General features: G+C 37.7%; 1 protein-coding gene across 1 annotated transcript in view; it reads right to left on the bottom strand.

Annotated features, from left to right (window-relative positions):
* Positions 1-10,493, bottom strand: part of SLC25A16 (solute carrier family 25 (mitochondrial carrier), member 16) — a 27,686-nt gene extending 17,193 nt beyond the window's left edge. The window contains exons 1-4 of the mRNA XM_014548181.1: positions 10,382-10,493; positions 3,881-4,014; positions 2,431-2,494; positions 122-243 (exon numbers count right to left, since the gene is read on the bottom strand). Coding sequence (XP_014403667.1) covers positions 122-243; positions 2,431-2,494; positions 3,881-3,943 — 249 coding nt within the window. The 5' untranslated portion in view covers positions 3,944-4,014; positions 10,382-10,493. The remainder of the gene's footprint in view (positions 1-121; positions 244-2,430; positions 2,495-3,880; positions 4,015-10,381) is intronic.
* Positions 10,494-13,685: the final 3,192 nt, after the last annotated feature.

Here is a 13,685-nt window from a genome sequence, read left to right on the forward strand (position 1 = left end):
TAAGTCAAGGCCCCACTGTATTATCAATTACTTATAAATAATAGGATACTTATTTAGATAATATTCAAAATATTTTTCTAAATATAAAAAGACGTTATAAATGAGAAAAGTAAATATGTACCTTTGCATAAATTGTTTTGAATGCATGAATAATTCCTGTGTAAGTGTGTTCCCCTTTCACCTGGAATGCTAGGCGAACTCTAACCATGTCAAGAGGGTAAGTACAGATAACTGCTGTCATACCTGAAAAAAGTAAAAACTTAAATGTACAATAAATTTTTTGACACATATATCTCTTTCCTATCATTATATCACATCATATATGTCACATTTATGAAAGATATATATATATATCTTTCCTATCATTTGTTGTGTTCTCAAATTATAGCAATGATGAAAGCCTAATGAAATCAAAGGTGATATTGATACAATTTTATCATAATAGCATAAGCTGAAAACAAACTTGTAAGTAAAGGGTCAGTTTGTAAAATCTTTTCAAGCTCTGCCCATTGTGAAGATATATTGTTAGCACTAAAACAGTACAGTGTAAATGGGTCACAAGTATTTTGTAAATTCTATTGTCTATTTCAACATAAGATAGCAGAAGGAAAAACTATCTCCATAGCAATAGGCAAGATGACATGTCACAGGCTCAGGTCTATGAACAAACAGCACATAGCAATTGAGCAATACATGTTAGCTAATATTACTCACCAACACCGTCATGTCAATGTAAAATACTCAAATATTTCTATACCACCTGGCCACCTGGCAAATAGCTGTTGCACTTAGAAAGGGAAAGGCATTGCCCTGGCTGGTTTGGCTCAGTGGATAAAGTGTCAGCCTTCGGACTGAAGGGTCTTGAGTTCGATTCCGTTCAAGGGCACATGCCCAGGTTGTGGGATCGATCCCCAGTAGGGGGCGTGCAGAAGCAGCTGATCAATGATTCTCTCTCATCATTGATTGGCTGCCTCCTGCATGCCCCCTACTGGGGATCGATCTCACAACCTGGGCATGTGCCCTTGACCGGAATCAAACCTGGGACCCTTCAGTCCGCAGGCCAATGCTCTATCCACTGAGCCAAACCAGCTAGGGCAATAAAAATATGTTTTAAAAAAAGAAAGGGAAAGGCATTTATAAACACAACACAAAATGTTAAAGCCACAGAGAAAAAGACTAACGCATTTGGCTATGTAAAACTTCAATATGAGGGGGTTAAAAACAACTTTTAGATGAACTTTTCTAAAAAATCACAAATAAGGTCAAAAGACATATCTAAAACTGGGATATAAAATATTAGCAATATTTCACAGAAAAGAAAACAAATGTCCTAATTCCAAAACTCATAAAAATGAATATTTAAAGAATAGAAACAACTAAGATAAATACAAATGGTCACTAAAATTTGAAATGCTGATCAACCTTATTCATAATTAATTTCTATGTATTAAAATTTTTATAAGATCCATAGGGGAAAAGGCCATTGAAAGCATTATGGAGATCAGTTTGCCAATGTCTGTCAAAATTTAAATATACATATCCTCTGATAAAGCAATTTCCCTTCTGAAAATTTATTCTACAGATATAGTCACACAAGTACAATGTGTTATTTGTAAAACAGAAACTGAAAATATCCCAAATGTCAATCAATAGGGGATTGATTAAATAAATCATGGTACATTACCTTAGAATATAACACAGTTCTAAAAATAAAAAGAAAAAAATTTGACCTCTCAAAAAAAAGGATATAATGCAATTCTTTAAAAAAATAAGATCTAGCCGTAGCCGGTTTGGCTCAGTGGATAGAGCGTCGGCCTGCGGACTGAAAGGTCCCAGGTTCGATTCTGGTCAAGGGCATGTGACTTGGTTGCGGGCACATCTCCAGTGGGGAGTGTGCAGGAGGCAGCTGATCGATGTTTCTAGCTCTCTATCTCTCTCCCTTCCTCTCTGTAAAAAATCAATAAAATATATTTTAAAAAAATAAAAAATTAAAAAATAAGATCTATGTACTGATATAGAAAGAGTCTTGAGATAACTAAAAGAAAAGTTCTTATCCCATAGGGTAGGGTTAGAAAAAAGCATACATAAGAAATTATTAATACTGATTGCTTCTAGGGAGTGAAACTATTTTCATTGTATAGGAGTAGGTATTACTATAGTTGTTATAATTTTAAAAAAATTTTAGAAAAACAAAACAAAAACATTTTCAGAAGGAGAATTGTCAAAGAGACTATATGTTTTTTCCTTTGTTGTAAGTTTAGACTATTCCTTACCATCTCCTAATGTAAAATGCTCTTTTTGAGTAGAAATATCAATGATTTCTTATATAATTGAATATAGAAAGTTAACAAATGTATGCTACTTAATGTCACACATATCAGCTAAACCAAATTAAATTTGTTAGAAATAAAATATACCCACTCCTCTTACCTGCCATGGATCCAGCCATTAATCTGTGCACATGACCAGAAATTCCCAGCTTTGTAGTAATGAACTAGAAACCAAAAACATCAAATATTTTTAAATAAGATATTTTAAAAATGCTACCCATTTCACTGTTTAATAATGAAGACTTATTTCAAAAGAGTTACAGAACTAGTAAAAAGAAAATCAGTATTAAATGGGAGTGAAATGAGCACACTTATATGAAGCTGGACAGCGTTATATCACATTATGAAGAGGTCAGATATTTCCTCTACAGCCTCTGCTCTAATTTTGTACTTTTACAGAGCAATCTACCTTAGAATTACTGAATATACTACACATTGATGACCACAAATAAAGTGTGAATGGGAGTAGTAGGAATAAAATGCTTCTACAGACAATGCAGTCTTAATATACTGAGGGCATCCATTCTATCTGACAGGCTAGCTTAGAATGTTGTCCCATCTCTAAAGTTTACTTTCATTTTAAGATACACTGTGAGCCCTCGCAGGTGTGGCTCAGTTGTTGGAGCATTATCCCATACACCGAAAGGTGGCAGGTTTGATTCCAGTTCAGGGCACATACCCAGGTTGTGCATTCCATTCCTGGAAGGATGCTTATGGCAAGCAACCCATCGATGTTTCTCTCTCTCCCTCTCTATCTAAAAAATAAATAAATAAAATTTTAAAATGGAGTCATTAAAAAAAAAGATACACTGTGAAATTTAACCCCTTTCTGTGTTAAGATGTCTGAATATTTGAGAGGATAAACTTTCAGTCAGCTAGAAAAAAGAAACCTGATCAATGAGTAAGACAGAAAAAGCTGTTAACTTATTAGATCATTATTTATTAACAAACTTTTACAATATGATTTTGCCATTTTAATAAGAAAATCAGCCCTAACCGGTTTGGCTCGGTGGATAGAGCGTTGGCCTGCGGACTGAAGGGTCCCAGGTTCGATTCCGGTCAAGGGCATGTACCTTGGTTGCGGGCACATCCCCAGTGGGAGGTGTGCAGGAGGCAGCTGATCGATGTTTCTCTCTCATCGATGTATCTAACTCTCTATCCCTCTCCCTTCCTCTCTGTAAAAAATCAATAAAATATATATTTTTTTAAAAAGAAAATCAAAAGCCACAATGTTCCTCTCCTACAATTCAGACACAAAAAGCACATTAAAGAGCTATTAATAGTTTAAGCATTTATTATTATCTACTTGAAGGATACTTTGGCTCTTCTTCCTAAATGTGAATATAAACAATTTTCTCAAAAATGACTAATAATTCTGAAATAGATAACTTCAAAAACCAAGTTATATTTAAAATTTTAAACTATCACAAGTCTTATTCCTTCAAAAAGGCATTAATTTAGCCATCTTCCAAAGTAACTTTATAGGCCAAAGCAAATGCCTTCTCAACTAAGCATGATATTTAAGGAAACAAAAGAAAACAAAACTTCACCGTTTTGTAGTGCTCAAACGCCATAAACTGGATTGCCCCATAGGGAAAGATTCGAATCATCATTGCACCATTCCCTTTATACAATCCAAGGTATCCCTCCTTTTGGGGAACTGCACGCAATGTAGAAAATACTCCTATTTTTAGAAAGATTTTTAGAAAAAAAATATTAAAACAGAAAACTATCTAAATTCAAATTTTCATAACAATCACAGATTACTAATGCCATCATTCATAATATAATTTTGTTTGATGAATTACATGAATAGTAATTTCTGTATAAGTTAATACTACTTAAAATGCCTCACTTGCTCAAATTACATAAATATAAAACATATACTAGCAAAAACAGCTACAAATTATAGTAAATTATATTTGTAATTATCATAAATTATATTCAACTATAGCAATCTAAAAAATATTAACAACAGAAATATATTCAAGGTCTATATACAGCAGTGCAGATGATCAACTCTATCTGGAAGGATGAAAAAAGTTTCCCAGACTGCCCAGATACATGTGTGGTTTGTTTACATAAGAATACTGCTAAATAACCCTAGCTGGTTTGGCTCAGTGGATAAATATAGCATCAGCCTGTGGACTGAAGGGTCCCAGGTTCGATTCTGGTCAAGAGCACATGCCCAGATTGTGGGCTCGATCCCCAGTAGGGGGCGTGTGGGAGACAGCCAATCAATGATTCTCTCTCATCATTGATGTCTCTATCTCTCTATCCTTCTTCCTTCCTCTCTGAAATCAATAAAAATATATATTTTTAAAAAGAATACTGCTAAATAAAAGAAACAAATAAAAAACTATTAAAGCAATTTAAATTTGGGGGCAAATTTTCATTATTAGGACACTTTAAGAATACTGATAAAGGCCTAAGTTCTGATCCTAAATATTGATATTTTTATTCTATTAATTTTAGGGGGGATAAGGACACATATGTAATACCTTAATCAATAAAGAAAAATAATAATAATTATACATGCAAAAAAGTAAAAACTAATAAATAAAAAAAGAGAAAAAAATAAGATTAATCACTAATCCCATTGTAGTACAGACTTCCAATAAACATATCACTGAATACTTCCATTATTAAAGTATTTAAATATTTTTATTGATTTTTAGAGAGAGAGGAAGGGAGAAGAATAGAGAGATAGAAACATCAATAAGAGAGAAACATCCTTGACCAGCTGCCTACTGCATGACCCCTACTGAGGACTGAGCCTGAAACCTGGGCATGTGCCGTCACTGGGAAAGGAATCAGTGACCTGTTGGTTCATGTGTCCACGCTCAACCACCGAACCACTCCAGCTGGGCTACATTATTAAACTATTTAAATTCAAGCTCCTTTCCAAATTTTTGAAACAAAAATTTGATCAAATATGAAAGTAAATCACTAGGCTCATTTTGAATTTTATTTATTTATTTATTTATAATATATTTTTATTGATTTCAAAGAGGAAGGGGAGGGAGAGATAGAAACATAAATGATGAGAGAGAATCACTGATTGGCCACCTCCTGCACTCATCACACTGGGGATCGAGCCCAGAACCCAGGCATGTGCCCCAATCAGGAATGGAACCGTAACCTCCCGGTTCATAGGTCAAACACTGAACCATGCCAGGCGGGCTATTTATTTATTTTATTTTTTCCAAAAATTGCACCATGGTAAAGCAGAATTCTCACTAATATGAAGTACTGTTTGGGCCAGGGGTGGGGAACCTTTTTGTGCCAAGGGCCATTGGATATTTATAACATCATTACAAGATTACCAACTTAAAAATTAGCCTGCTACATTTGGTCAAACATTTAATTAACTCACCCCTCATGCCTTGGCAGAGCCAGACCAAATGATTTCGCCGGCCTTATATGGCCGGAGGGCCGGACGTTCCCCACCCCTGGTTTAGGCACTGGCAGTACTGCCCTCACTACACACTCACTGGACAGTAGCAAAAACCCAAGAAATGAATGGCTAACACATTTTTTAAAAGAAGCTAAAGAAGTTTTATTCAATAGCACATCTTCTGCCTGGCTGGTGTTGCTCAGTGGTTGAGCATCGACCTATGAACGAGGAGGTCTTGGTTCGATTCCCGGTCGGGGCACATGCCCAGGTTGCAGGCTTGATCCCCAGAGTGGGGCATGCAGGAGGCAGCTGATCAATGATTCTTTCTCATCATTGATGTTGTGGGCTCTCCCCGGTGGGGGGCATTCAGGAGGCAGCTGGTTAATGATTCTCATCACTGATGTTTCTCTCCCTCCCTCTCCTTTCCTCTCTGGAATCAATAAAATATATTTAATAATAATAAAAATAATAAAAAGTCAACAACACCTTTTTTTAATGGCTTGTATATTTTAAAGATACCTCAATCTCCCCACAAATTCTATTTTAAATTTTGCATACTTTGTAGGGTATACTGTAACCCATGGCATTCAGTCCTGTAGAGCATGAAATCTAATGTGAATGTGTAATCTAATGATTACAAATCAGTAAACAAGCTAACAAAGATCAGCATGGGGAGAAGATTAAAGGAATAAAACAATCCTGCTCAGACATTCCTATGTTGGGTCATTGTAAAGGACTCCAAGATACTGAGTAAAATAATTCATCTCCTTTTCACCTTCAATTTAGATAACAAAAGAAAATAATTTCCTTCCTTTTCAGTTTTATATAATCTCTCAATAAATTCAAAGGTCTCATTCTTTCTACACATGAGCAGCACACTGTGAAAATATAGAATTCTTTGCTGGACAGATATGGTAGCAATTTTTTTCTTTCAATTTTAAGTAAAAAATTAGTATTAAAAATATTGACAAGAAAATGAGCTACAATTAATATAAGATATAAAATATACATTCAAAAACAATTTTTAGGGGATCCTTTCCCCCTCCCTATGTGGGAGTCCCTTCTGGGCGACTCTTTCCCTCTCCCCATGTGGGAGTCTGTACTTGTTTTTCAATAAATCCCCCCCTTTGCTATACCAAAAAAAAAAAAAAATTTTTTTTAGAAAAATCACATTAAAAAAAACCATTGAAAAAGAATTGACCCTTGCTGGGTAGCACAGCTGGTTAGAGACTTGTTTCAATAAGCCAAGGTTGTGGGTTCAATCACAAGTTGGGGCACATACAAGAATGAAATAGTGAATGAATAAATAAGTGGAACAACAAAGATGTTTCTCTCTCTCTCTCTAAAATCAATAATAAAAAAAAAGTATGTGGCATCTTCAAAAAATAATAATTGATTCTTATCCACTCTGTTAACCCCTAGAGTGCCGGGGAGCGCGATCGCGTTCCTCTTGTCTTTCGCCAAAAGTGCTGGGAGCGCTATCGGCAATTTTTTTTTCTACTAGTATTTTATAATACAATCAGCAAACAATATATGTCAAAGATGAAAACAAATGTAGTAAAGGTTTCCTTAAGTTTTTGAATATGTAACTTCATTTACTTGCGATTCATAATTTTTTTCCTATACTGCTGTAAAATCAGCAAAAATGCCTTGGCAATTTTATTTTTATTTTTTTTAAAGTCACCACTGTTGGCAGAATTTTTTTTTAAATATATTTTATTGATTTTTTACAGAGAGGAAGGGAGAGGGATAGAGAGTTAGAAACATCGATGAGAGAGAAACATTGATCAGCTGCCTCCTACACACCTCCTACTGGGGATGTGCCTGCAACCAAGGTACATGCCCTTGACCAGAATCGAACCTGGGACCTTTCAGTCCGCAGGCCGACGCTCTATCCACTGAGCCAAACCGGTTAGGGCTGCCTTGGCAATTTTAGCATAGTTTCTAGGATATTGGTTGGCACTCAAAGGGTTAATACACTGACTAGAGGTCCAGTGCACGAAATTCATGCACGGATAGGGTTCCTAGGCCTGGCTGACGATCAGGGGCTGATCTGTGGGGCGACCAGCGGGGCAATCGGGGGGCCCCCCGCTGGCACCCGCCTAGACTGGCCTGGGGCCTGCAGGTTAGGGGCAGCTCCTGCATTGAGCATCTTGCCCCCTGGTGGTCAGTGTGTGTCATAGCCACCAGTCATTGCACCAGTAGTTCTGCCATTTGGTTGATTTGAATATTGGGCTTTTATTATATAGGATGCTGCACAGCAGAGCACACATCATTCCTATCCAATTATGCAAGAAACTGTAAAGCAATGAAGTGGCCTGAGTTAGTTGCCTCAACCTAATTTCTTTCTTGGTTTCTGTCCACATTAATTTTTCTAAAATCTTTTTCCCTCTAATTGAAAAGGTACTACATGTATGTTCAACATTATTACAAATTAACTTAGAACAGTGGTTTTCAACCTGTGTGCCCCCCAAAATTTTTAAACATGCAATACCAGACTATTTAGTCAGGGGCACTGTCCTCTTTTCCCTAAGGTTGTCAAATAAAAAAATGTCAAGTCAGTATGGTTTAGAATGTCATCCCTTGCACCAGGAAGTTGCCAGTTCGATTAAGGCACATGCTGGGGTTGCAGGCTCAGTCCCCAGTAGGGGGCGTGCAGGAGGCAGCCAATCTATGTTTCTCTCTCCTTCTCCCTTCCTCTCTCTATTAAATCAATAAAAACATTTAATTACAACAACCAACAACAATAGCCATCCAGTATGAATGGATCAAAATTATACTATTTTCATCAGATCAGCAAAAAAATTTTTTTTGGTGTGCCGCAGAATTTTAGTAATTAGCTTATGTGTGCCATGAGATGAAAAAGTTTGAAAATCGCAGACTTAGAGGAAAAAAATTTACTCTAATCTCACCACTGAATATTAACCACTAATGTTAATGTTTGTCCTTCTAGCCTTTTGTCTAAGCACATTTATTTATATAAAATGCAATATAATTCTACCATGTTGTAATATTTCCACATTTAACTAATACATTATGAACATTGTTCATAGTCAATACTTTTGTAAGTTTTATAATTGCAAAATAGTCTATAATATGGACTTATTTATTTATCTAAATAATACTTATTTAACCAATTCCCTATTATTAAAAGCTTTGTCTCGGTTTGTTATTTTTACTAACACAAATAATGCTTTGATTCTCATATACACATTTTTTAGCACATTTCTGATTAGTACTTCCTTAAAATAATCCCCTAGAACTAGAATTGCAAGGCTGGAGAGGAAGAATCTTTTTTTTTTTTTTAAATAAAGGCTTGTTTTTTGTGTGTGTGGGTTTTTTTTTTAAAAAAAAATATGTTTTTATGGATTTTTTAAAGAGAGAGGAAGGAAGAGGGATAGAGAGATGGAAACATCAATGAGAGAGAAAAATCCATGGGCTGCCTTCTACATGTCCTCTACTGGGGATCAAGTACGCAACTCAGGCATGTGCCCTGACTGGGAATCGAACAGGGACCTCTTGATTCAAGGGTCAACACTCAACCACTAAGCCACACTGCGAGGATGTATTTTTTTTAAATAGATGGCATTTTATTGCATGAAAAGTAAGGGAGGAAATACACTTAACATGTTAACAATGGCAGTTTCTTTTTTAAAAAATATATTTTATTGATTTTTTTTACAGAGAGGAATGGAGAGGGATAGAGAGTTAGAAACATCGATGAGAGAGAAACATCGATCAGCTGCCTCCTGCACACCCCCTACTGGGGATGTGCCCGCAACCAAGGTACATGCCCTTGACCGGAATCGAACCTGGGACCCTTCAGTCCGCAGGCCGACGCTCTATCCTCTGAGCCAAACCAGTTAGGGCAAGGATGTATCTTTTTGATGCATTTACCAAAAATGTCCTCCAAAAAGGCTCCAAAAAATTATTACTACCATCAACGATATATTATTTTTTTAATATATCACCCTCGACTTCAGAGAGAGGAAAGGAGGAGAGATAGAAACATGCATGATGACAGAGAATCATTGACAGGCTGCCTCCTGCACACCCTCTACTGGGGATGGAGCCCGCAACCCGGGTATGTGCCCTGACCAGGAATCAAACCCGGGACCCTTCAGTCCGCAGGCCGACGCTCTATCCACTGAGCCAAACCGACCAGGGCAGTGATATATTATTAGTGTCCAGGTTAATTAAATGGATTTTTATGTTTGTAAAGAACAACTAAGGGCTTGATATTCTTTTAATAATGTACATTTACCCATATATACTAACTGCACTGGATTCTGCTTGCACTAAGATTTCTAGAAGGCATATTTAACTAAGTGTTTAAAGGAATAACCATATCTCCATCACTGATTTTACTTTTTTAATCAGGCTATGCTGTTAACATGTCTGTCAAGGATGCGACACAGTAATCCCAATAAACAATGATTCAAAGATTTTGGTTTAGAGGATATCAGCACCCTAAAATGATTATAACCACTACTGCAAATGAAAAGACTAAATTGGATAAGAGATATCCCTTGTAAAATATGCCCCCAAACTGTAATTCCCTTTTGGATCCTCTACTGTAATTCACAAATGGAAACCAAGCCTGCAGATGGATAATGTTTTCATTCATCTTTTTCTTTAGCATCTATTAACTCACCTAAATGTTTGTAATGATGATTGTGAGCTTGTAATAAAACTTTTACTCGATCCAGAGGAGCAACTGTTGTTTTAGCACAGCATCCTGCAATACCTAAAAAAAATGTAAGAGGTTAGGGAGAAATTGCATACCATTTCTTTCCAGATGGAAATCATTATTTGTTCAGCCAACATACACCCTCTGATCTTTCATTTGTTCTTCCACTGCCCAGTAGAGGTGATGTGATGTGCAGATGATTAGCCCTCGTTCTCTGTAACTTACTAAAAGAACATGTCATACTTAAAATTAAGTTTGGCCCTAGCCAGTTTGGCTCAGTGGATAGAGCGCTGGCCTGTGGACTGAAGGGTCCCAGGTTCGATGCCAGTCAAGAGCACATGCCCAGGTTGCGGGCTCGATCCCCAGTAAGGGGGGTGGGGGTGCAGGAGGCAGCTGATCAGTGATTCTCTCTCATCATTGATGTTTCTATCTCTCTCTCCCTCTCCCTTCCTCTCTGAAATCAATAAAAATATATTTAAATAAATAAATAAATAAAATTAAGTTTGAAGGTGTAAATCTGTCTCCTAATAACTGGTGAACACTGGGAATCTTGCTACATGTGGTTATAGAGACACTTGAAGGTATTTACTCAACTGTAAGGCTCTATTTGAAGCAACCTCCTCTTCTTTTGTATAACTTTTACGTTAAAACAAACAACTTTTACCATAACATTCAATCATCCTTTCATACATTCAGCAATTATGTATTTGGCCCCTACCATATGCCACCGTGCAGTCATGTGGATGATAGTAACATACATACAGGACAGCCCTACTAGCTTGGAATGCTCCTAAGGAGATAATGTATAAAGACTTTTTTGCTATGTTGTTTGTGCTGCCTCTCCCACCCCAATTCATATGTTGAAAACTAATTCCCAATGTGAGGGCATTCAGAGGTGGGGTTTTAGGAGGTGAATGGGTCCTAAAAGCTAGGGGTTCTGCATGTTTATGTTTATAAAACATAATATGATTCAACCATTATTAGGGCACCCTTATAAATAAGGCCCCAGACATCCCTGGCCCCTTCCACCTTGTGAAAACACAGCAAAGAAGGTGCTGTCTAGTCTTCACCAGAATGTCAAGTTCATGATCTTGGACTTCCCAGCCTCTAGAACTAATAATAACTAAAAATAAATGTTGTTGTTTATAAGACACCCAGATTATGATATTTCTGTTAGAGCAGTCCAAATGAAATAAGACACCTTACATGTACATATGATTCTTGATTTACAATGGGTTACATCCTGATATTGTAAATTGAAAATATCAAGAGTAGAAAATGCATCTAAATTAAGGGTGAATTTTACTGTGTATAAATTATACCTTAATAAAACTTATTTTAAAACAAACTAATCTCCTTGCTTCCATATTTACCCTCCTACAGTGATTTTCAACAGAGAAGCCAAAGTGATCCTTTTGAAATATGTCATATAATTTTTTGCTCATTGGTTAGAGTATCAGCCAGTGGACTGAAGGATCTTGGGTTTGATTCTGGTCAAGGGCATGTACCTTGGTTGCAAGTTCCATCCCCAGCCTTGGTCAAGGTATGCAGGAGGTACCAATCCATGTGTCTCTCTCACATCAATGCTTCTCTCAGTCTCTCCCCCACCCTCCCACGCTCTCTAAAAATCAATGGAAAAAATATCCTCAGGTGAGGATTAATAAAAACAACAGATTCTTTTGCAGTTTCAGATACTTACTGCCTCCAATTCTTTTCCTCTTTTTAATAGGTTTTAATTGGTAACTAACTGTAAGATACATAGAAAAAAGTGCACAAATCTTAATTATGCCACTTAACGAATGGTGAATTCAATCATGTAAGGACCACCCAAACCAAGTTTCAAATCATGAAACTTTACCAGACTCCCAGAAGTCCTTTCTGCACACCCATAATCACTATTTGTCCCTTCTTCTCAGAAATAACCAATCAGCTTTCTGGCTTCTAACAACATGGATTTAGTTTTGATTGTTTTTAAACTTTATACAAATAAAACCACACAGTATGGCTTGCTTTGTGTCTGGCTTCTTCTGTTCAATATTATGATTGTGAGATTCATCCACATTGTTGCATGTGGGAGGAATTTATTCATTTTCAGTGCTGCATAGTATTTCATTGTATGATTACACCATATTTTGGTAATCCTATATAATAAAACCCTAATATACAAACAGATCAAATGGCAGAACGACCGGTCGCTATTACGCACACTGACCACCAGGGGCAAACGCTCAACGCAGTAGCTGCCCCCTGGTGGTCAGTGCACTCCCACAGGGGGAGCACCGCTCAGCCAGAAGCCGGGCTCATGGCTGGCAAGCACAGCAGCAGTGGCGGGAGCCTCTCCCACCTCCACTGCAGGCGGGCAGTAAGGAGCGAGGGGTCCCGGACTGCAAGAGCCCCAGACTGCGAGAGGCCCGGGGGCATCAGGCCTAAGCCAGCAGGAGGACATCCCCCAAGGGGTCCCAGACTGCAAGAGGGCACAGGCCGGGCTGAGGGACACACACACACTGCACAAATTCTGTGCACTGGGCCTCTAGTGTGTTATAACATTGAGGGACATTTGGATTGCTTCTAGGTTTGGGCTACCATGAATGTCATAGATATGAACAGAAATATATATGTTGAAATATACCTAGGAGTGGAACTGCTGGATCATATGGCATACAAATGCTCAGCTTCATAGGTAAATGCCCAACTAGTTCTCCAAACTGGTTGTACCAGTAGCATAGAAGAGTCCTGGCTGCGCCCTAGCTGATTTGGCTCAGTGGATACAGTGTCAGCCTGCGGACCCAAGGGTCCTGTGTTTGATTCCGATCAAGGGCACATGCCTGGGCTGCGGTAGGGGGCATGCAGGCAGCAGCCGATCAATGATTCCCTCTCATTTTTTTTTAAAATATATTTTATTGATTTTTTACAGAGAGGAAGGGAGAGAGATAGAGAGTCAGAAACATCGATGAGAGAGAAACATCGATCAGCCGCCTCCTGCACATTTCCTACTGGGGATGTGCCCGCAACCCAGGTACATGCCCTTGACCGGAATCGAACCTGGGACCTTCCAGTCCACAGGCCGACGCTCTATCCACTGAGCCAAACCGGTTTCGGCCCCTCTCATTTTTGATGTTTCTAGTTCTCTCTCCCTCTCCCTTCTTCTCTGAAATCAATAAAAATATATTTTAAAAATTATATATATATGAAGGGTCCTGGTTGCTATCCTCACCTACACATACCATGATTCTATATCAGCCGTGGGCAAACTACGGCCCGCGCGGCG

This window comes from Myotis brandtii, unplaced genomic scaffold (assembly GCF_000412655.1).
Source record: "Myotis brandtii unplaced genomic scaffold, ASM41265v1 scaffold499, whole genome shotgun sequence".
NCBI classification, from domain to species: domain Eukaryota; kingdom Metazoa; phylum Chordata; class Mammalia; order Chiroptera; family Vespertilionidae; genus Myotis; species Myotis brandtii.